This window comes from Calidris pugnax, unplaced genomic scaffold, assembly GCF_001431845.1.
Source record: "Calidris pugnax isolate Ruff unplaced genomic scaffold, ASM143184v1 scaffold107, whole genome shotgun sequence".
NCBI classification, from domain to species: Eukaryota; Metazoa; Chordata; class Aves; order Charadriiformes; family Scolopacidae; genus Calidris; species Calidris pugnax.
Window position 1 is genome coordinate 1,028,958 of NW_015090901.1, and position 23,607 is coordinate 1,052,564.

Genomic DNA, 23,607 nt, shown 5'->3' on the forward strand with positions numbered 1-23,607 from the left:
TATTTCTACCTCTTGCTGAAAATTTTTACTTTTCAAATTTCAAACAGGAAGCTGAAATTCAGTACACGAACTCATGTTCGGCATAAAGAATGCTTTAACCAAAAGTGAAGAAATAAAAAGGATTTTTTTTTTTTTCCCAAGAATAAATGAATTATTTTGCCTTAATTCTATCTACATTTTGTTAAAGCATTTTATGCGCTTTCAATAACATCAGATTGCAAGTTTTTTGGCAACTTTTTTTTTTTTTTTAATAAAAATTCAGACAGTGTTCTCTGTTTGCAATCAGAACCACAACCTTAGTGCAATATTATATTTATTTCTTACAGTAATTTTGGTTGCCATACAAGAGTATTAAGGATTGGGGAAAAGTGCAAGTTACAGGAGCTTGATTTTTTTTTAATCAGTCGAAATAAGAGGAATTAAAGCACAAAAATTACAGCAACATAGATAACGTGAACACAAGTTGTTATTACACAAACTATAGCGAGAAACATATTAATATCTAGAAAAGAAAAGAAAAAATGTAATGGAAAAATTATCAATATTTGTGGCTCATACACATAATCATCGCCAGATCAACTGGGTAATGCTTTTTAAGAACTGAGAAAAAAAAAAAAAATCACTATTTATTAACTTAAGTACCACAAATAATTAACTTTTGTGATATGTAAATTCTGTAAATCAACAGTCACATCTAGTCATTTTATAATATATGAATTAAACTTAAAATGTTCTCAGACACCTAGGGAAAGGAGTCTGTGCAGTTATACACAATTTACATCTTGTAAGATTTTGGTATTGTATACACAAATATTACAGAAACTAGGCATGTAAATGCAATTTATTTAAATTACAGTATATAAACAAAAGTTGATCCTAAAACCCAGAATATCGTAACGTATTTCATAGATCTCTAAACAACTTGTTTTTCACTATCAGAGTAGCATGAAATAAATGGGTCTTCTCTCCTCCCCCCAACATTTCCAGACTGATGAAAATACTCGGAGGCAACGTCGTTATCTGTTACTATTGCTTTCTGTAGCAAAACCATCCCACAGAGCTAGAGACCAATCCATCTCGGCAGAGGTGCGTTTTATTGGTGAAAAGTAGGTCCTCTCAGGTCTCCTTACCTTTACGTTGTAAGACACAATGTAAAAAATAAACTATTTAGTTAGCTCTTTAATGTGTTAAACCTCTTTTTTTTCTACTTATTGTATCGTACCTATTCTTCCGGTACCCAAAAAAAGACACACGAGCAATAAACACACCTGTGTAAGAAAGGGATAACCGTCAACTGGAATTTGCCGTGTACGTCAGCACTTCTCCAACGGAAAATTCAACAAGAAGGTTGTGATTAAAAAGCAGCTTAAAAGTCAACTTCTACATTTTCTTTTACTACCGTATTTCCTAATGTATGTTCTGGCACGTTATTATAGAGGTAATATCAACTGTACCCAAAGAAATAAAAAAAAGAGCATGGCATTAGTGGTTTATTTACTGAATTCTGTCGTATCACCAAATGGAAGACAACGATGGCTAAATTACCATTTTTTTTTTTTTTACACTTCTTAAAGTATTTGATGGCCTCAAGTTGCCTGTATCGACTATCTGAATGAAACTGCCATTTTCTACACCGCCTATGGAAAAATTCAGTACTCTTGAAAGTAAAACGCCTTAGTACTTGTTTTTTTTTATTACAAGGTTACTTGGAACTTTCAAATACAAATATAGCGTAGTAACAGATGTTAAGTCAAAAGATTTGTTGTTCCGTAAAGGGGGCAGGAGGCTAAATAGGTTGCTTTTTATGAGTATCCAATGCGTTGGTAACTATAACCACTTTTGAAGAAATATTCATCCTCCTTTGTAGAAGTTCTAGCAAAGATAGAAAATATAACACAGCTCTGCTGGTTCAGATGCATCCAAATGAGGTTGATTTTAAAAAGGTCAAGACTTTATAATTATTCCACAGAAATAGTAGTAAACCACAAAAGTTTTTTTTTTATGTTTTTTTTTGTGTTTTTTTTTTGTTTTGTTTTTAACTTTCTAGCACTGAAGTGGCACAAAGGCTGCCCAGTAGACCAGCCACTTATTTTCTTAAAATATTGTGCTTATAAACTATCTGTACAACTATTTAAACTTGCAGTAAAGAAAGATATTTAAAATGCTAAACTTTATGTACTCATACTAGGGCTGTTGCAGACCTAATTAGACACTTGTTTGTGAGCAAAAAATAATCACAATAAAAAAATTAGAGATAGGCTGGACCATATCAAGGACCATATCAAGGAAAGAAAGTTCAGGTACCTTGTGAAATGTAAGGGCACCTGAAAGCGTGGTAGGTAGGCAGTCTAGCCATCCACACACAATCTACCCACCTGGAACATCTTGAATATTATGTCAATAAAGACCTACAAAACTCACAGATATTAAGAGGTGTTAATTACAAGGGGAGTTCAAACATGCAGAGAGAGACTTGTTAACTTTAAAAAATTTAAAAAAAAAAAATAAAAAGAAGGAAAAAAGAAGTCGGATGAACCAAATCTGTGTGTTTCCTCCTGCTGACTGAAGTCTCCTGGAAAGCTCCTGAGCTCCCCTGCCCCACCACCCCGTCTGTGGCCACCTGGCCACCTGGTTTCCAGCAGGGTGCAGGCACCTCTCCTGCCACCTCACTAACGGCCCTGCAAAGAGACCCGCCGTGCCCAGCCTGCTCTCCTTGTCAAGAAGCCAAACCTCTTAATAGACAGAAAAACGAGAAACCAGATCCCGACCCAGTTCTCCTGGCCCTTGGAACACACGGATCTGAGACACTACATACCTCCATCCAACTTGGCGTTACCTTTTTCCTGTTGGTTTTTTCTTTTTTTCTTTTTTTTAAAAAAAAGCTGAAACATTTCCATTTCTGCTAACAGGCTGAAATCCCTCTCTCTCCCTTAAAATACTGGCAACCTTCCCGCTGGCTTCAATGGGAACATTCATCTATCTTTTCCTCCTTTCTTGGCCTGATGTTCAAAATAGCTCAGCACTTACCACTCACTGAATTCAACCGCATCTCTCAGGGTTCAGCATATTTGAGTATCTGACTACAAAGTCCAAAAGCTGCCTCTGTACATAACCCCACGTTTTTAGTGGCTCGCAGAGTTCATATCGCCATTTAGCAGTAGTTTAGCTGGTTGAAAACTGGGGGGGTCTCAGGTTCAAACTAGCTTCATTTTGTTGTACCTCTAAGTGTGCATTCCTCCTCGGGTTTTACGCAACGTCTGCATCGTCTTACAGGTCAAGGCAATGGAGCATGTAGTGAACTTGTTCTGCCACCTTGGAAGAGTGCTAAGTATAACTGCAGAAATAAAGAAACACCAGGTAAAACAGAGCAAGGTTACCTTTGAACTCATTCCAGCAGAACAACCAGCTTCACTGCCAACAAATCAGAGAGCTGAACTAGTAAAAAACAGTATTATGAACTCCTGTCTTAACGTTGTGCCGCTGCTACCGACAAAAACGGGGTTTGGACGGTGACGAATCTCTCCTCTTAAAACAAACTAAGGGCTGGGGAAGGAAGCCTGCTCGGAGACTGAGTGTCAAGAAGAGAACATAGTACTTTTCAATAAAAAAATGAATTGCAACTTGAAATGGAGAGGAAAGTGGTACGTGATGTTTCCAGCAGAAGGGCATTATCAAGAGATAATATTTTTGAAGTTAACAATTTTCTCTCTCTCTCTCGTATCTCCCCACAACTTTGAAATAAAATGGCCCCACTCGTGGAACGTATTTAGATTTCTGTTTGGGCATGTAGCATACAGTCTGCATTACCTGAGTACCAGGAATTAAGCTGTTTTCCCCCTCCCCCCCCAATTTTGCTGGCACTCGCAGACAGACAAGGCATTTGGGGTATTTCAGTACCAGCCCATCTCTAGTTATCAACAGAAGTTTGTGAGGCAAAATAGCTATTCTTATCTGTCCAGCAGCTGTTTCAAAGCTCTTTCTATGTTCATTCTGTGCCCAACTCTAGTCACTCCAAGGTCTATCAGATCTTCCTTTTGTAGATTTGGTAAATGAGTGCCATCTATTTCATTGTCCATAAATGTTTCTTTATGTTCACCTAAGTTTAGACTTTCCAACCAATCTGCCACATCTGGTTTAGTCCACAGGTGGACAGGCTTAGTTGTAAAAGGCTTATTTGAGATTGGCTGTTGTAATATTGAGGGAGAAGGAGACCTGCTGCGCCCTGTTGTCAAGCCAAATAAGTCCCCAGAAGGGGGCTGGCTGGGTAGGCTAAATACATCGGACAAAGTTGGAGAAGGAGATGAAGCTGAAGCAGAAGCAGTCAGAGGAGCAGGCATGATGTCTTTATTAATCTCTGTTGGTGAAACCACAGGGCTTGGAGCATGTCTTGCTCCTGAGGTCCTACTGTCATAGTCTGGGGACCTGCTCTGCAGTGTGATCGGCTGGCTGGTTCCAGGTCGGACAGTAAAAGTGATTGTTGTACTTCGTGTACCTGAGACAGTACTCATGACTTCCGTGCTCCTGAAATTGTAAACAGACATGGAAAGTTAGACACCTCAGCCACCAGCTGAAAGGTTCCCCAAACCAACACGTGAAAAATACAGCTTTGGAATGCTTGAATATTTTCATTTTTAAATGAGCAATATCAGGTTAAAAGTACCGAGACGGTATCGTTCCATCTTTCCCACCAAACAATCATCAATGGTAAGCCATGGTTAAAAACAAAACCTGTGCTTATGAGCAGTTCAAAACAACACTTTCCAGAGCACATTTTTCCTTTTTAAGGCTACACCGAACCAACTCCTGGTTAAATGAGAGACACCGAGTGGATTAAGGACACGGGCACTTTGTGTTCCCCATGAAGAGCAATCAGGAATTGACCTTCCCTTCGTTATATGGAGGGGTGGGATCCTTCACTTCAGTTTTAACCTACCAGTTTTACACACTTAGAAGTTTAGATAACATAGCTAATAATAGCAGCTATGGAAAGTATTGGAAGCGTATTATTAACTTGAATTTTGGATTTTTGTGCATTTACTCAGTGAATTTTAGGGCCTGTTTGTATTCTCATCCATCCACAGAACATGCTCCACACGCTCCTCCTATTTTCCTTTCTGTTCTTCTGGTCTTCTCGTGCTTTAAAAATGAAACAGTCCTTCTAAGGTTCATAAAAGGCCTTCTGTGTCCATTTCCTTCTACGCAGAAATTATACTTTGGTGGTTTCAGTACAAACCTTAAGGAGACACAATTCTTGTTGCTGTGTGTGCCCAGAGGTGATGTGGTTGTGATCAAGTCACCGGCACCTATCTCCTGCCTAAAGGAAATTTCAGACTATGAACTAAGCAGGCATGAAACTTGCCGAGAGGCGAGCTCCGATGTCAAGGCTGACAGGGTGGGTGAAGGAGCAGGAGAGTCTGCTTTTGTCTACTGGCTATAGAACAAATTTAGAAGCAGAAGAGCCAGATTCAGGTCCGCTCATATCATAAAATGCTGAACTCCACGGCCCTTACTTCTCAAGAGAAAACTCTGCCAAGTCAGCCTGTGCACTTTAGGATCTTCCACTCAACCTTTGGGTGCCTGAAGCTCCAGAGTTTTTCACTTTTATAATACCCTGCCACCTAGGAAAACCTTCAGACAACAAATTTCAGGCACTTCCAGACCAAAGGAAGGATTTGTTTATCCTTGAAGCGATGCTATGGACTCCAAGAGGAAGATCTGGAGGATGCCATAGTTAGATTTCTAATCCAGACCCTGACCGAAGCCCTCTGTATCTGAGTGCCAGGTTGCCCCCAGGACTGACCCATCATGCCTAGGCAGAACTGAAGATGACTTGGGTGCGTGATGGCAGACAAAAATGCTTTCATTAATACTGCAGATTCACCACTGTGCAGGAAAGACCTTATAGAGCCAAAGAAAGAGCATGGTTCTGGAGCCCCCGTATTTAAAGTACTGTTATGGAAGAAACTGTGGTCTCTTCCCAAGTCACTGACTAAAGATTTTTTGTTAATTGCCAGCAAATGAAATACCAAAAATGATCCATGCAGCAGGGGTCAAACCCCACGTCTCTTGTCTCCGAGGTCTGTCCCTCACCACTAGGTCAGTTGTATAAACTGGAGGCCCTCTCCTGCTCCTCTGCTCTAGGGAAGGATGACAGCTTTGCTCCTTCCTGCAGAGCAGAATCATAGAGTCATACAACAGTTAGGAGTTGGAAGGGACCTTAAAGATCATCAAGTTCCCCCCCCCGCCCTAGGCAGGGACACCTCCCACCAGACCAGGTTGCTCAAAGCTCTGTCCAACCTGGTCTTGAACCCCTCTGGCGATGGGGCAGCTACAGCTTTTCTGGGCAGCCTGGACCACTGTCTCACCACCCTCACAGGAAAGAATTTCTTCCTGAGATCTAATCTACATCTCTCCTCTTTCTGTTTAAAACTGCTCCCCCTCATCCTGTGGCTCCACTCCCTCATAAAGAGTCCCTCCCCAGCTTTCCTGTAGCCCCCTCGGGTACCATGGCTGCTGGGAAGGAGGATGTTCCGTGTCTCACCAGGTCTGCTCCACAGGGCAATGCAATTGTGACCACCCACAGAAGGGGAGTGACTTGACTTTGGTCACCCACATCCTGAATAAAAGAGTGGTTAAAATTTTAAATAAAAAGATGGTGGCATTTCCTCATCATCTACCCTACCCTAACCTGCTCCACCACCCTGTGAAGTACCAGACATCAGGTAACCTACAGCACGGCTACACCCAGGTTCAGAGCACGCTGCCATCACAGCAAGTCTCATTGAAACAGAGCTCCAATACCGTGTTATTAGAAAAGCACTAAAAATAACTTTTTTGGAGAACGTACATGTTATTCGCATGAGCAATCCCACTGATTCCCCACAAATTGTTCCATATATTTCAATGGGAACAGGGGGATCTTTTTGAGCGCTGGAAAAGCAGCACTTCACTTAACACACAGTAGGAACAATACTTTTAGCACTTACGTCTTTGTAATTCAACAAAGAAAGGAAACACTTGGCAAGGTTTTGAGTGTTTCCTGTGATTTGTTTGGAGTTTAATAGTTCTCATTGTCTTCCAGGACCGAAGCTAAGCATTCTTGCAAATAAAAAGTCTATGGCAAGAAACTATTAAATTCTACTAACCAAGGGGAGCAAGTTATTTCTGCCTACTTTAACTTAGCATTAGGAGTCTCATACGCTTTAATAAAGCATGATATAATTTTAAATCAACAAAAAGCCTGCTTTGAAAAAGGTTGGGATAATGCTGGCCTAGCAAATGCGAGAATAGCAGGATGAGCTTTGTATAAATGTGGGAATTTCCCCCTGTCTCTACCTGCAATTACCCTTCTACTTAACTTTCCTGTCCTGCAAATAGTAGAAATTATGGTTTTGCATTCCCACCCATTGTGGAGATATTAAATGGATGATCTTCTATTATGTGAGATGCTGAAAGGTCATTTCGGTTACACGACTGACCACTCCAGGCTCAGTATCTCACTTTTGCTGCTTCTTCTCCACATTGGTCCTTTCAGAGGCTCCCCTTCCATCCTTGCTCAGCAAATCACTGTCACTCTTCCTTTAAAGGAAGTATATTAAAGTCACTAAAACAAAAGCCCCCAAAGTAAACTCTGTGCTCTTATTTGAAGTCTCCCTTAGCCTAGTGTTACCTAACCTTCTCGGAGCCAGGGGCAGTCACACTGAGTCACCAAAGCAAAACAGGCAACGTTGTACTTTGCTTTCTGTCAGCCTGGATCTTCGTATTGGCTTCGCGTGGCCACAGGCAATATTAAAAGATCTGTGGGCATCTTCCTTTTTTCAAGCCATAGCTTCAGATTACTGACTATTAAAACACATCTCTGGAACAGCGCTAAGAAAATTATTTTAGCTGATTAGTGAGGTTTCAGTGCCAGCTCAGTTTAAAGCCACCTCAGCACTCAAGGTTTTATAAATATTAACCCTTTTATGAGGAAGCTCAGAGCATTTTGCCACATTAACAGACTTAATCCTACACACTTTCTTCAAGAAAGTGATCAGTTCTACTACACGCTTGGGAACAGAGCCGGCTCTGCTCTCAGCTCTGCAGCCCTCACAAAAGTCATCCAAGTCTGCTGAAACCCACAGGTGCTGTCAGTTTGACATCTTTAACTCCAAAATTCATTCTTTCCCTTTTCTTCTTCCCTTTTTTCCCCCTGCCATATCAACTCCAGCATGTTAGAGACTGTTCTACTGTAATAGTAATCCAAGGAAAAAAAACCACGCATATTTTTGTAACTCTTATGCATCCTAATTTATAATTTATGACATCTCCAATACAATCTGAGATGCAGATACAGCCTTGAAACCATCAACTGTCTTGCATTTCACGGGTGATTGGTATCCTGGTCAATAAGGAGCAATCACATTCCAGCTGGAGAACAGGCATGTTTTTGTTGTGTTGTGGGTTCTCCAGATTTCTAATAAGAGAAATTTCTTATGCCTTATTTGATCATCTGTTATGCTAAACATATTAAATCCATATTAAACCTGCCTAAAACCAAATTTCATTTTAAAAAGGTGAAAAGTCTGATAATTATTTTAAATAAAATTTGCTCTATTAGAATCAGCATATGGCAGTAATTTATAAACATTTGCTGCTGTAAGACTGCAGTGATTGCAGTGCCCGTTCTGTTGCCTCACATTAAAATCACAATATATAATTCCTATGTCATAATGATGCGGCCTCCAAGTATAAAAGCCATCAACACAGCTTGAAGGCAAGAAATTTTTTTGGATTTTAAATTAGATTTGCAGGATCCAAATTTACTGTTAACTCAATATCAGAAGCAAATCAGCAAAAGATGGCACGCTACAACAGCTCCTAGGAGCCTCCCATGTGAAAACCTCCAAAACCATTACGCTCTCATGGGAGCTGTTTTATCCTGCAACTTAAAGACTGGCTCTTTCTGACCAAGCTCTTCCATTGTGTCAGAGAAAAATAAATCTTAACAACCAAGAGAACCAATAAGTGAAATGAGTCCCTATAGAGAGAGAGAAATTAACTTTCTACAGATTTTTTTTTTTGAGAACACACAAACCCAAACCTTTGCCTTCACCTCTTATAATATTTTTACTTTATTTTTGGATTGTCAGAGGAAAATTGTACGGTAGGCAAGTAAGACAATAATTGTCTGTTTTGGGGGAAGATGAAGCAGAAGGGCTGATGTGATGACTGGCAGGGTACAGAGCTTATTTTAGTGAGAAGAATCGAGAAACAGCTAGTGTCTGTTGCAAGCAACACTGTTCAGTTGGAGTGAAGAATAATCGTTAAAGCCTGTGGGAGTCTGCTCAAGAGCAACAGTTTCCATGTGGATGGCACAAACGTCAGGAGAGCGGCAGGAAGGGCACGGTGCTGAGGAGGGGAGGAGGACCAGAGCCCAACCTCAGCCCTCTCTCCTTGGAGAGCTGCAGGGAAAAAGGTCAAAGGAAGCTGGAAGGAGAAAGGGGGAAATCCTGCAGCTTCCAAGGATGAAATGCTTGACAGTGATAACCACAAGCAGATCTTGAATATTTCAAGGGGCTAGTTCGTCCTTACTGTGACCCTCACATAGGTATGTAAAAATGCGTTGATCATCCCTCCCAACCCCTCCACCCACCCTAAAAAACACCCCCCAAAAAGCCAGAAGAACTTGGGCATATTCAAAAAATCAAGCCCCTTCTTTAGGTGCTCAGTTCAGGAATCTGGTTGTACGTGCTCATGGTATAAAAACATTTGCTGAATACTTCTCCGATGAAAGCGGCTTTTATTTCAGCTTGAGATGACGTTCCTATTTCTGGTTTTTGAATGGCTACCATTTCTGGATTAGGATAAGCTAATCCACATTGCACTTTGTAACAAAGTCAACACCAAAATTACTAAAATGCAATAACAATGAGTAGCATTAAAAAAAGAAGCAGAATGTACAACATAGAATATTCTATGCTTTATGGTCGTCACTTACTTCATGGCACTTCAGCATGACCCTCTTCTGACAACAGCAGTCATGAGAGCAAATAAAAATGACAAAATGGAATGACTGAAACACTGCAGAAATTACTGACAAAGCAAGCAATCCTGTGAAATCAGCCGACAAACGGTTAACGAAATGAAATGAATCGAATGGGATAGCAGTAAACCGAAAAATCAAGGCTGGAGAATGATCCCACAAGACACGTATCTCATCACCTGAGAAATCCAGACATGCTTTACAGTAAACCAAACGTAGGACCAGTCCCTATGCAGGACTCACTACTGAACTACCAAGTTCAGTTCTGCCTTACCTGTTGGTGAAAAAAATAGGAACTTTTCCAGCCAGTCATAAAAAAATACTCAGAGTTGGACAAAATCCCTGACCAGAGGCAGTTTCACTTTTCAAACTTGCTATTGCCAATGCAGTACAGGTTATGTTTTCCTAGAGGACTTGATCCTGTGTGGTATACTCAGAGGTGGACAAAATCCCTGGCCAGAAGCAGTTTCACTTTTCAAACTTGCTATTGCCAATGCAGTACAGGTTATGTTTTCCTAGAGGACTTGATCCTGTGTGGTTAAGCATCCTCTGTAACTCCCCCATCTGTAATGAGCATTTCCCCCTACCAGGAGTGCTGCCCAACCTGCCACGGGGAGCTGGGGGGACACTGTGCAAGCCCAGCCAGAGAAATATAAGCACCTTTTGAAATCAAAATTGTTTCTCCCTTTGGCAAAGCTATTCATCATTTTGGTGGGGTGAGGTGAGAGAGCAGCAGCGGTTGCTGTTCATTATTCCTTCTTAGCACACCGGCGTGGTGGTGGAAGGATGCTTTTTTTCCCTGGGGGCTGTGTTTTTTCTCCTTCCCAGCCACCGGGTCTATTCTGCCTTAATCACCCTGACATTATTCAGCTGATCTGGAGCTTGATCATTATGTTGCTAAGCGACTGCCGGGTTCACAGACAGAGCCAGCACTCCTCCCTTAACCTGATAAAAACCCCACCGTTAGTCTTCTCCCCACTTCTTTTATCAGCTCCATATAAAAAGTCAGTAGCCTCTCAGGTGAATTTATAGCAGTGCAGTATTTATAGCAGCGTGGTCCATCCTGCCGTTACCCATCCCACCTCCCCTGCCCCGCTCACCGAGAGCAGAGCATCACCTGCAGAGACACCGGGGGTTTCCCCATCTCTGTGCCCGTCCATATCCAAATCTGGAAATGGGAATGGTAATGAGCCCCATCACTGGGGCTTCAGGGTATCTGGGTCAAACGGAGCCCCGTATCCAAACGCCTTCAACCTTTTCTGTAAGGAAGGATGGGCAAAAATGGAGGAAGGGATGGCTGGATGCTGTGGCCAGACTACCTCTGTCACCAGGACTGGTCGCCAGAAATTATAGAATCAGAGAATCATTCACGTTGGAAAAGAACCTTGGGATCATTGAGTCCAACCATCGACCCCACTCTACAAAGTTCTCCCCTACACCACATCTAAACGACTCTTAAACACATTCAGGGATGGTGACTCAACCACGTCCCTGGGCAGCCTATTCCAGTGTCTGACCACTCTTTCTGTCAAGAATGGGTTCCTAATGTCCAGTCTAAACCTGCCCTGTTGCAGCTTTGAAGCCATTCCCTCTTGTTCTATCACTAATTACCTGTGAGAAGAGACCAGCACCAACCTCTCTACAGTGTCCTTTCAAGTAGTTGTAGAGAGTGATGAGGTCTCCCCTCAGCCTCCCCTTCCTCATACTAAACAGCCCCAGCTCCTTCAATTGCTCTTCTTAAAATTTATTCTCCAGGCCCTTCACCAGCTTCGTTGCCCTCCTCTGCACTCGCTCCAACACCTCGATATCTCTCTGGTATTGAGGTGCCCATTCATAAAGCAAAAGATGACCAAAACTGGGAGTGGGACTAGCTCTGGTCTAGGACCATCTGATCAAACCCTTTAATTATGCTTTTATCAGTACAAAGTAAGGAAGCACATCCTTTCTTCATAAAGCAAACGATGACCAAAACTGGGAGTGGGACTAGCTCTGGTCTAGGACCATCTGATCAAACCCTTTAATTATGCTTTTATCAGTACAAAGTAAGGAAGCACATCCTTTCTCTTCCTCCTCTTTTTCCTTCCCCTACCAGTCTCCTTTTTCCTATCCCACGGCTGGTCACTGCCACTGAGAAGCAGATGGTTTCCAGTCAAACGTTTCCATGCTCTATTTAAAAATCTTGAAACTCAGTGTCTCCATAAGAGCCACGGAAAACTATAAATACACCGTGTAAAATTACTGCTAAGGCAATGTGCAGAGAAAAAAAGCAAGACTAGGGTCGTTTTTTAATGTAATAATTGAGAGAGAAACGCTGCTCAGTACTATAGAACAATCTCTTCCTAATCCTCATTTATCAAAAATGTGGAAAGAAAGTATTTTTATGGGTTTCTGTCACAAGCCATTACCCAACTATCTACAGTTTAATTCACCTCTATGCTACCCTAACGGGGCAACTGCCATTGTATGTCTATTGGCCATGCAAAAGTAAATCCTAGCAATATTTCCAACTGCGATCTGGGCTATAACTTCATGTACGTCCCAATGAACAAATATACATTTTTAATTTCCTCAGGCTGCTAGTGCTGTGAACATAACCCAAGCGAGCCTGTGAACAATGTTCCTATTTATAACACTTCCCAATACTTCTCTTTGGCTGAAGGATATGAACAGGCGTACTCATTTTTTATCACTTTTGCTTTAGCAGAGCTAACGAGTTGGTCTTTAATTTAGCAGAATCCCTGCTTTTCGTGAGCTAAAAATCCTTGCTCCTTAATGCTACCTCACAGAAAAGGGCTACAAGCTCTACAATTGGTTGTCCGAGGCTTTATAGTATTAGAAAAAAAATCAATAAATTCTAAGATTTTTAGCTTTAAAATTTAAATAATAGCTTTAATACTTGGAATTTTGGCAAGATGGCATTGCTTGGTCATAATATTTGACAGCTTTGCAAAAAATCGTGTCAGTCGTGCGACTGGGCTAGAAAGGCTGCCATTTATTTAACTTTTTAAAAGATAAGGCAGAAGTAAAAGTAGTAAAAAAAAATAAATTCTAAGATTTTTAGCTTTAAAATTTAAATAATAACTTTAATACTTGGAATTTTGGCAAGATGGCATTGCTTGGTCATAATATTTGACAGCTTTGCAAAAAATCGTGTCAGTCGTGCGACTGGGCTAGAAAGGCTGCCATTTATTTAACTTTTTAAAAGATAAGGCAGAAGTAAAAGTAGTAAAAAAAGTAGTAAAAGTAGTAAAAAAAAAAGCATCTTTGTCTGGGAAGCATGGACGCATTGCTTTTATGGAGGCACCTCTGAGAACATTACCATGGACCCATTGCTTTTATGGAGGCACCTCTGAGAACAGAACTGAAATGTAATGCAGTTGGTTCAGGGCACAAACATACAGAGCACAAGGAAAAGGAATTGGAGCATTTTTCTATTAGCCTCTTGCTCCCTCTTTATCAAGCTCAGAAATCAATCCTCTCCCATCCATCCCCGGAATGTGGTTGAGCTCAGAGAGCAGGGAAGGTGCCAGCCTTGCCCCAGGGGCATTGGGGAAGCGGGGACAGGCAGACACCACCCAACAAACCACCCACCCTGGTTTCCAAGCACAAAAAGGACTTGTGACAAGTGAACATCTCCATCTACATCCCTCTGCCTCACTCTTGCCAAGACGAAAAGGAATCGCCTGTAGCACCTTTTAAAACATACTTTAAGTATCTGCAGGGGGTTGGATCTCTTCTGCTCTCTCTGATTTCTCACTTAGCTTCAAAAAGGAATCCTGATCAACCTTTCCTGATCATTTTTAGTATCTGCAATTCACCTAATTTTCTGGCTCTTAATTGAAAAATAAGGTAATCACATCAGTTTGGGAAACAGAAGGAAACAAAATACAGCCCTCTTAAGCTTCCACTCCCACCAGGAGTTCTGTGGAGAGTCGTTTTCTTTCGCTGCTCTGTGCCACTGTCAACTTTTCTTACTTATTACCTCGTAAGTTTTTCAATATTGTTATATCCCAAGATCCTCTCTCTAGTTTGCAAACACGGCCGTTTGGGTTTACTTTTCAGGAAAGAAGTAGGATTTAAGCCACCTTGAAATAATGCTGTGTGTGGTTCTGGTTCCAAATTGAGTCTTGGAATTCCATAATGAAGACTATGTAATTTGCCAAAGCTTGAGTTCTAAGAATTAAAAAAGCTAAAGGACTGAAAAGCAGTAACTTCTAACACTGTCCAAGTCAGACCTTTTCCTAAAATGTAACATACATGGAATTACTCTTGATCACATGATAGTTTGCTTTTCTACAATGAAGCGACATAGTAATTTTTAAATTTTTTTTCCCCAGCCTTTATACCAGTTTAAATGTCTTTTCACAAAAAGAGGTATCTCTATTTGCTTCTACTTTTCATTTTCCTCTCAGAAACGCAGTACTCTGACATATTTACAATACATTGTAGTTGCTAGCCTCAGTTATTTACTAATAAAATAGGGATGATAAAGATCTCTACTGTAACCTGGAAATAACCATCAGTTTAAATACAGAAGATGATGAATAATATTATTCATATGAAGCTAGAGGCAACAAGTTCATATAGCTTAACAAGACAGACGATCAAGCTCTAGCAAAAATAGTATTCTTGAAGATATAAGAAAAATACTACTAAATGAAACTGTCAAGAGTCATCTGCAAGGCAAGACATGTAAATTCTAGCTTAGTGCACGAGTATTGATTTTATGCTTGCCTGGGGTATTCTCAGATACATAGTGTTGGGTTGCTGTGCTAACTTTGTTTAAAGACTGTCTTCATCAGTCAGCCAGTATAAATTGTTTTCCTCGTACAGTTTTCACTACAATTTTTTTTTGGTGTATTAAGGCTTTTCCTGTACCAACAACTCAATTTCTGCTCTGTTTAGTCAAGTGCCACTGACAGGAATTCCAGAATTTCAGTGGTTTTCTTTCAGTTCTTCATTCTAAAAATTGGAGAGCCTCCATATATCCCTGTCACCGGTTTCAACACTTCCGTCTTGCAGGAAATAATATAATTAATTACCTGACTCCGAACCTTTTGATCACACTGTTTTCTGAATGAGCAATCATTTGCAATTAACAGAGCCACCCTTCCCCTAAAACTAAATTATCTTTATGCATGCAACAACGGTAGTTTTTCAAAAGCCAAGTCAGTTATTATCTAGCACAACAATTCCAACAAAATTCACTTAGATGGTATCTTTTTTAAAAAAACAAAGTCAGCACTGCATCTCTGCAAAAAATGCATTTCTACAGAGCAGCCCGGGCCAAACAATATGCAATACTTCAGTAAAAGGTACATTTATCTGCTGTATGTAAGGCCAAACCATTCCACACCACAAAAATAAGTACTTGAGGCTCTCAACAAACTAACATAATCACCCTTTTTTTGGTAAGCATGAATTTCATTGTATTATATCCATATTCCACACAAATGTGACTACCGAATTACCTGTCCATTTACCCAATGGTGTCTGGCTACTGTAAGTTACTTATCACTTAAGTACCTTTTGCAAATCACTTCTATGCAAACACATTGCACTGCTCTTGGGAGAAACGAGCCACGTCCTTCAACCTGCAAACAGCAGAGACTGCTCACTAGCAAGGGCGTACAACAGAAAGTAAGAACTTAAATCCCATAATACTAAGTGGTAGAGATGCTAAATCAACTTCTTAGTAATAACAAGAATAGTGCAAAGTGATTTTTCTAAGATGGCTTTATACTTGATGATAAAGCGGATTAGCGGAGGTGTCAGCATGAATCAAATGACATCACACAGTGAATGTGAATTAAGCCTAAGAAACAACACTTCTTTACCTGTTTGAAGCCAAAATAAGTTATGGGACTGAAGAAAAATTAAATTATCAACACATCTGAAAGAATTTTTTTTTTTTTAAAGAGAAAAGTACTACTTAAGAATAAATCTAAGCAACTCACATCAAAACAACCGAGAGGTTTGTGGAAACTGCCTTTGAAGCTGGAGAAGACTGAGACAGCTCCTATCCTACGGTGCAGACTAAAAAATGCTGACAATGCTGGAAATTCTTCCCCTCTGTAAAATTATTTGTCATAGACTATTTATTAAGCAAACACGTACGATAGAATACGTTCCTCTTTAATCTAGGTGATTTACAGGGGAAGTTAGTGAAGGGATGGAAACAAATCAAGCCTTTACTAGAAAATTATTTGGTTAATTACATTTACCTTGTACTGAGACTTGCAGTTTTTGTTCCCGTAGGTGACTCCAATCCCTCTCCTGGCTTTGAGGATTTCTCTCTGTTCATTTGCTGGAGTATTGAGTTCAATTCACTAATAACATTAGCCTTTGGGCCTGAGAGAATTGGGCTTTTCACCTCCGTCACATCACCCCATAGCTTAGATGTCCTTTGGGGGACAACTTTAGCCATGTTGGGCTGTGCACTGATCGGAGGTGGGGGCGGCGCGGGAGGAGGGATAACAAAGCTGTCTACAGTTTCTTCAATCAGCGCGTCCTTGTAAAGTGCATTGCTTTTGTTGATTATGGGCTTCATTTTTGGCTTAGGAGGTACTGGGGGTTTGTCCACCAGAAATGTTTGCCCATCTGCATAGACTGTACAAGTATCCACGTTCTCACCCCCTTCCGAGGATAAGGTAGAGATGCTGGACACCGTTGAGATAGTGCTGGTTGTCTCTAGGTGATGGTCACTACTACTTCGACTGTCTACCTCCTCAATCCCAGAGTCAGTGACGTTATCAAAGCTGTCGGGGGGTGGCAGGAAGGAGGCAGGCAAACAGTTTGAAAGACCCACTTGCTTTTTACTGTCTAAGGAATTTGTTGGCTGGCTGGGGGCAAATGGCGCGGGTGAAGGCGTGCCGTTTTTCCTCTGCTTAATTAAGTCTGTTAGAGCCGAACCGGGAGCTGCACGGTCATCGGGGATATCAAAGCTGTTGGCGAACTCTAAGGGGGGTGGTAGTGGCTCAGTAAACATAAACTCTTCATCAATATCAACCGAGGCTAAGGGTGGTGGAGGGATGCGGAACGGCAAGATGACGGGGTCGTCGACAGAGCCCGCTGCTACGATGGTTTTGCAGGGAGATGCCGGTGGCTCGGACGCAGCAGGCACGTTCAGCTCACCTTCTGCTTCCTCGCTCCCCTCTGGCCTCTCCGGCGGGGAGTTTTCAGGGTTCGGTTCCATTTCAGCTTGCTTTTCCTCTTCATCTTCGGGCGTATCATCCGACTTGGCTGTGTCCACAGTGTGGACCATCAACAAGCCAGCTGACTTCTGCTGCGAAGTATCCACGATGTTTATCAACATGTTTTTCTTCTCCTCAGCTTTCTTTTCTTTCCCAGCATCCGTTTCATACTTGTTCTCCGTCTCCTGCCGTCTCAACGGGCCACGAGTGTTTTGCCTAGTGACAGTAGCAGTAACAGGAAAAGTCGTTTCAATATTGGATCTCAGCTTTGTATCGATGTAAAGTGGTTTATTAAGGTCAGCTTTAACAGCCTCTCCTTTGCCTGGAAGCTGCTGTGTTTGCTCTTTCATGGCTCTGTCCCTGGCAGAGAGAGCGAGGGCTAGCGGTGAGTTTGGGTCTAATAGCTTTCCTGTGACCGGGTGAACGTAATTATCTGAGCTGGATGCGTTCGTGGACTTAGCTGCCACTGTACTGTTTTCAGTACCTTTCGTTTTGGACGAAGCATTTAATGTCCTTGAATCACTCTGATTGCTGGGTTCGCTGCTATTAAAAAGGTTTTCAGGGTCTCTAGGTGCGGGAATGGGAGACGGCGACATAAGCTGTCTGAAACCATCCTCACTACTAAACATTGCTTCATCGGTGAACTTGGATTGCCTCATACGTGGTGTTGGTGGGGTTAGCCCAACATCCTCATCTCCTAGGTCGGTGGAAAGGAAAGCTGGAGAATTACGCCTTGCTTCCAGCCTCTTTTCCCTGTCCCTCACTGCTCCGGCGATGGCTGCTGCAAAAGGGCTGCTGACACCTAAGCTGTCGTCGGGTCGGAGTTGCCCGGGTTGCTCTGAAGACTGAGGATCGATTTCCATGCTGCTCCCTTGGCTGCTTTTCCCACTGCTGCTGGTGGACGGCTCTTTCACGATAATTGTCGGGATTGGAATAGAGCAGGTCTTTTCCGGACTGTCTTCTACGTTGGATTGTTTCACCAGCATCCCCTTCCTCCTGGCTGGTTTGGCTGGCACGTAAACTGCTTTGCTTGCGATCTTCCCAACCTCAGAATAAGGGTTTTCTGGCATCCCACCCCTCTTGTTCCTGAAATTCGCCTGAGACGCGGCGCTCCGGCTGTACAGGTCTTCAGAGTCCAGAGAGTATCGGTCCAGTTCTCGTCTGAAATAGATCCCTTTGTCCCTTATCATTGTCCCCACATTCTCAGGCCTAACCAAAGAAATTTTTGCACCTGAATTCTGATTAAACGGAGGCTTGATAGTTCCGTAGCTCCTTGACGTTGGGGATTTGGGAGAGTTGTACAGAGAGGGAGAAGGTGGCGGCGGTGAAGGAGGTAAGGACTGTGGTGGTGGTGGGATATCTTCAGAGGTGTCAGGCATTGAAAGACTTCTGGTAAACTTCAGCATAGGAGGAGCCAAAAACTGCCGTTCTTCCTCTGTAATTCCTAAAAATCAGAAAGTAGATTTAAAACGCTGTCTTCCCCTGGGACCCCTCAAATTGTATTATTTCTGTGTCCCACCTAAAATGCCGGGGTGAGTTTCACATGACACGGGGGCATTTGCAAAATTCTGAAAAAGGTCTTTCAGTCCATTCCTACCATAGGCATTCCTTCCTGTTGAACTTCCAGAGACCCAGATGCCAGAATTAAAAAGGATGCTACAGAATTTTAATTAAACTGATCACTGATGTGTAGGCAAATGTTTTGGTTTTATGTATCATCAAGGTAGCTGTAGAGAAGCACATTTGCTTTGAAAATTATTGAACAGGGAAGACATTCTGCGCAGCAGAGTAGCTTATGCCTTGTTCTAGCACTCTATAAATGCATATAATAATGCGACTTAGAAACCTAATGAATTTTTAAGATGTATTTGAAACTTAGCAAAGGGACTGTGAAGATTCTATTGGGGAAAAAAATCAGAATGTCTCATTTCAAAAGATGACATTATATTATTACAAATACGGCTTTTAACATAAATAAACCGGGTGATATTGGGATAATTTGGATGCTAATTTTACATCAGCATAATGTGTTTCTAAATTGATAAATATAACTACTAAGATCACTACCATGAACAAAGCAAGCCCAAATTTGGTCTGCTCTTTTTTCTCTGTTGTAAAATCATCTATTGTCATCATTTGGAATGAAAAAGAAGTGAATTTTATCCCATTCGATCAACAGGGATTTCGTCGTAAACTATACAGCATTATGATGCTTTTGCCTCAATAACAAAGAAAAAAGGAATAACATTTTACCCAACGTAATGAATTGCAAAGGGCTTGTACTCATCTTTTTTTGTTGCTTTGTTTTTCCTTCTCACTGCCTTTCCTTGCTAAGAGGGAACATTCCAAAGACAGGAATTAAATTATAATTCCATAATACTTGCCTACTCCCATCAAAGCAGAATGTGGAAATTACATCATCTGACACACAAACTTCTTTTCTCATGAACTTTGTATAAAAATTAAACAGCAATTCACTGAGGTAAAGATGTGGGAGAAATAGGCTTTAAAAAAGAAGCAAAGTTACTAAAAGTATGTGATTAATGCACAAGCAAACTATACATGAGAAGCATTTTACCTATAGATTTTTGTCTTCTCATTGTACCCCGAGGTATACCCAGAAAAGGACCTTGAGGACTCCCTGGTACAGTGGGCGTCATCACAGCAATACCCTGTCTCTCATACATGGACTACAAAAAAGCAAACAAAAAACCCCACAAGCATTAAAGCATGCAAGTCTTTCTCTCACAAGTAAATAACTCTTCTGTCATATCTGCTAATCCACTCTCATTTTTACTTAGAATTCTTATGGAAAATAACAAATTTGCTATTATTCTGAAAAGAAAGGGATGACTGGGCTTTATTCCTACGTTATTAAAATGACAACAGGTGTAAGTGGAGCTACAAGGCAATATGTTAAATTTCCAGCACATTTTGTGTGCTGGAAGGAAAAGGAAGCATTTTCTTTCGTTCACTTCCCCAAACCACGCACCGCCCAGGTATCAGCGCTCCCTCTGCACCCAGCCGTGTGCTCTCCTGCCTTCTGAAGCACAGACCTGCTCTTGCACAGACTCAAGGTGTCCTGCACAAGGTCACGCTGGCAGTGAGCATCTCAGCTAGGACCGGAGGGACCTGCGCATCCTGAATCCCAGCGCACTCAACTGTCCCTCCCTCTTGTAGGTCATTACAAAGCTATTTGTTTTCTGCCTCTTAGAATAGCCTTCATTTCCTTCCAACCCAAGCTGCTGAGAACAGCAAAGTGCTTGTTGTATTTGCTCTTTCGGAGGGGCGGGTAATGGAAAAAATACATCTAAAATGCAATAAAACCAATTATTTTTTTTTTTCACGTGCGAAGTTCTGTACGAGCAAATCGTGCAATTGAGTAATCCAATTTCAGAGTTCTGGAGTTTAAATTTTTAATAAGTGCTATAGTTTTAATGTCAATTCTTCCCTTACAAATCATAATGTATTATTTGAGATATTATATAGGCCATTAGGAATGATAAAAAACCTGCAGTAGGAGAAACCTTCACAGTAGTGGAAATTGCGTGGCTGCACTAACTCCGGTGCCGAAACTGAACAGGCACATCTTGACTTTCAGCAAAGTTTTTGAGCTTGGGTTTAGTGTTGTACCTTAGAATTTAGAACTGGCATCTCAGCAGCTCAGACAACAGGCAGAAGAAGTTCACATCTGTTTGAGTAACACTAAGGCAGCTACGATACTGATGGGATGCTCTCAGAATAAATATAAGGATATAATAAGAAAAGGCTTCTAGGGGTACGCAGAAATACAGAGCAGGCCATGCCTTAATAAGATAATAAAAGCAAAATGAGTATATAAAGCAATGCTTTCTGCTGTAAGCCCTTCCCCCTGACAAAAGACCCCCCCTTCCAATTGGTTTCAGAAGGTAATGGAAAAATACAATAAAACCAATTATTTTTTTTTTTTCACATGCGAAGTTCTGTACGAGCAAATCGTGCAATTGAGTAATCCAATTTCAGAGTTCTGGAGTTTAAATTTTTAATAAGTGCTATAGTTTTAATGTCAATTCTTCCCTTACAAATCATAATGTATTATTTGAGATATTATATAGGCCATTAGGAATGATAAAAAACCTGCAGTAGGAGAAACCTTCACAGTAGTGGAAATTGCGTGGCTGCACTAACTCCGGTGCCGAAACTGAACAGGCACATCTTGACTTTCAGCAAAGTTTTTGAGCTTGGGTTTAGTGTTGTACCTTAGAATTTAGAACTGGCATCTCAGCAGCTCAGACAACAGGCAGAAGAAGTTCACATCTGTTTGAGTAACACTAAGGCAGCTACGATACTGATGGGATGCTCTCAGAATAAATATAAGGATATAATAAGAAAAGGCTTCTAGGGGTACGCAGAAATACAGAGCAGGCCATGCCTTAATAAGATAATAAAAGCAAAATGAGTATATAAAGCAATGCTTTCTGCTGTAAGCCCTTCCCCCTGACAAAAGACCCCCCCTTCCAATTGGTTTCAGAAGTGAAAGCAGAACTTCATAGCTACCACTCACATTCATATCTGTAGCTGAGGGAAAACATCTACTAGAAGGCCGCTGTTTAATAGTTGCCACTCTTGAGTCCACAGTTGCATTGTCTGCAATTCTTGATGGCTTGGAAACTGGTACTATTTCATCCACCTTATCTGTAATATAAAAGTATTCAGTAAAATAAATATCATTTGTCCAAAAACTGAAAATGTAAGTATTGCAAGGTCAAAGGAAGAGATTTACTTTTCAAAAAAATGCAAAGAAAAAGTTTTTTTTTTTGGCATTTTTAACAAGGCAATGCTTGAGCATCATAAGTCGTGCAAGCCGAGCACTTTTTATTGCTGCTACATAACATGCATGCTTTAGTTTTAAGCCTGCATGCATTTAATGTTTACTTAGTGTGACTCGAAAAACAATCCTCTTCTTCAAACCTTCAAAATGTGAAGGGAGAATATCTATATAGAAATGGAAAGAAGACCTTTAGAAATAATGAATCTGTACAGCACTGTTTCAAATAGAGATAAGCAGACTGTACTTAGTCACCAGAATTTCAGTGATATTTTGGACAATAACAAGTACTCCAGAAGTGCTCTTTTATGCCTATTCTCCTAAAGTAATCACATCCTAATTTATTCACACTCTTGGATTATTGGATTAGCATTAGTAACTGCATCTTTTGTTTAAATGAGACTTTTATATGTATTTTATATTTTAATAACTGCACAGTCTGGGAATGTATTTAGTTGTGGTCAGAAACAGACCAAATAGGTAGAGTCCAAATCTGAACAAGAACTTCAACATTTGGATATGGGATTCTAATCTACCATACAATATGATCATAAAACCTTGGGAAAACTTTAATCGAGATCTTCCAAAGTTTAGAGTGATAGTTTTAGCCCCGTTTCCAACTTTGGTCACAAACAAGGTTCACGAGTATTTAATATATAACGTTACTCCCTCAGACTGAAGACCTCAAAGTACCATGTAATCAACTAATTATAGCCTGACAGCTCCTTTATTGCCACTTCTACTGCTATGAAACTAAGGCATGGAGAAATCAAATGACCAGCCTAATTCAGCAGAACAGTCTGATTTTTGAACCTGTACTAGAATCCAAACTTGAATCCTACTGACAGGTTTCCTTACTCTCCCTTCCGTTGCATTTGCTCTCCTGAGGAAGCACGGACTGCACTCTAGCATGCTAATTTAGTGTCTTTTCCTTTGAAGTTTCACCAAAGCAAGGATTAGTTCTGTAGCCTGTGGTATTTACGTGAGTGAAATACCTGAGCCTGGCTCACAGCATGAATCAGAGCAATGTCACTTTTCAGCAATTAGATCCATCTCCCAAATGATTATTTGCTTCAGCAAAGAAGGAGAGCCGTTTCATTAGGATCCTACAGACTTAAAACCCCCGGGTTTTTGGTGGTCTAGAGATGGTGTTGCTATGCCAAGTACCAGATTTAGGGATTTAAGTTTTACCTCTCACTGGAGAGCAGCGCACTCAGGGCCCTGGATATGGATATGGATGGGAATAAGGCAGGAGGAAAAGAGCTTTTGATCCCTCTACACAGTAGATCTGGCTGATGCAAGGATGACATTTTAAATGGGAGAAGAAGAGAGGGAAGAACTTTTAGCCTTCTGGTTAGGAAGAAGGTTGTCCTAGAAGTGGATATTTCAGTGTCACAGAGGGTCAGGGAGCAGGCAGGAAAGGAAAGGTTGAGCAGAACCAGTAAGCTGAACACTGCTGAAAACTGTCTCACAAGAGTGGTGTTGCTGTTTCTTTTCAATTGAAGCTAGCATTCAATTCTTGTCATTGGTCTGCTTTATTTTTGTGCGTTTTAAATCATCCAGTGGAAGGAGAAAAGGAAAAA

General features: G+C 41.1%; 1 protein-coding gene across 2 annotated transcripts in view; it reads right to left on the reverse strand.

Annotated features, from left to right (window-relative positions):
• Positions 1-271: 271 nt before the first annotated feature.
• Positions 272-23,607, reverse strand: part of SHANK2 (SH3 and multiple ankyrin repeat domains 2) — a 407,914-nt gene continuing 384,578 nt past the window's right edge. The window contains exons 12-16 of one of the 2 annotated variants that reach the window (XM_014948850.1): positions 22,132-22,191; positions 21,761-21,891; positions 19,796-19,907; positions 16,249-18,661; positions 272-4,521 (exon numbers count right to left, since the gene is read on the reverse strand). In XM_014948850.1, the coding sequence (XP_014804336.1) occupies positions 3,948-4,521; positions 16,249-18,661; positions 19,796-19,907; positions 21,761-21,891; positions 22,132-22,191 (3,290 nt within the window). In that variant the 3' untranslated portion in view covers positions 272-3,947. The remainder of the gene's footprint in view (positions 4,522-16,248; positions 18,662-19,795; positions 19,908-21,760; positions 21,892-22,131; positions 22,192-23,607) is intronic. The other variant, XM_014948851.1, reaches the window with a different exon arrangement.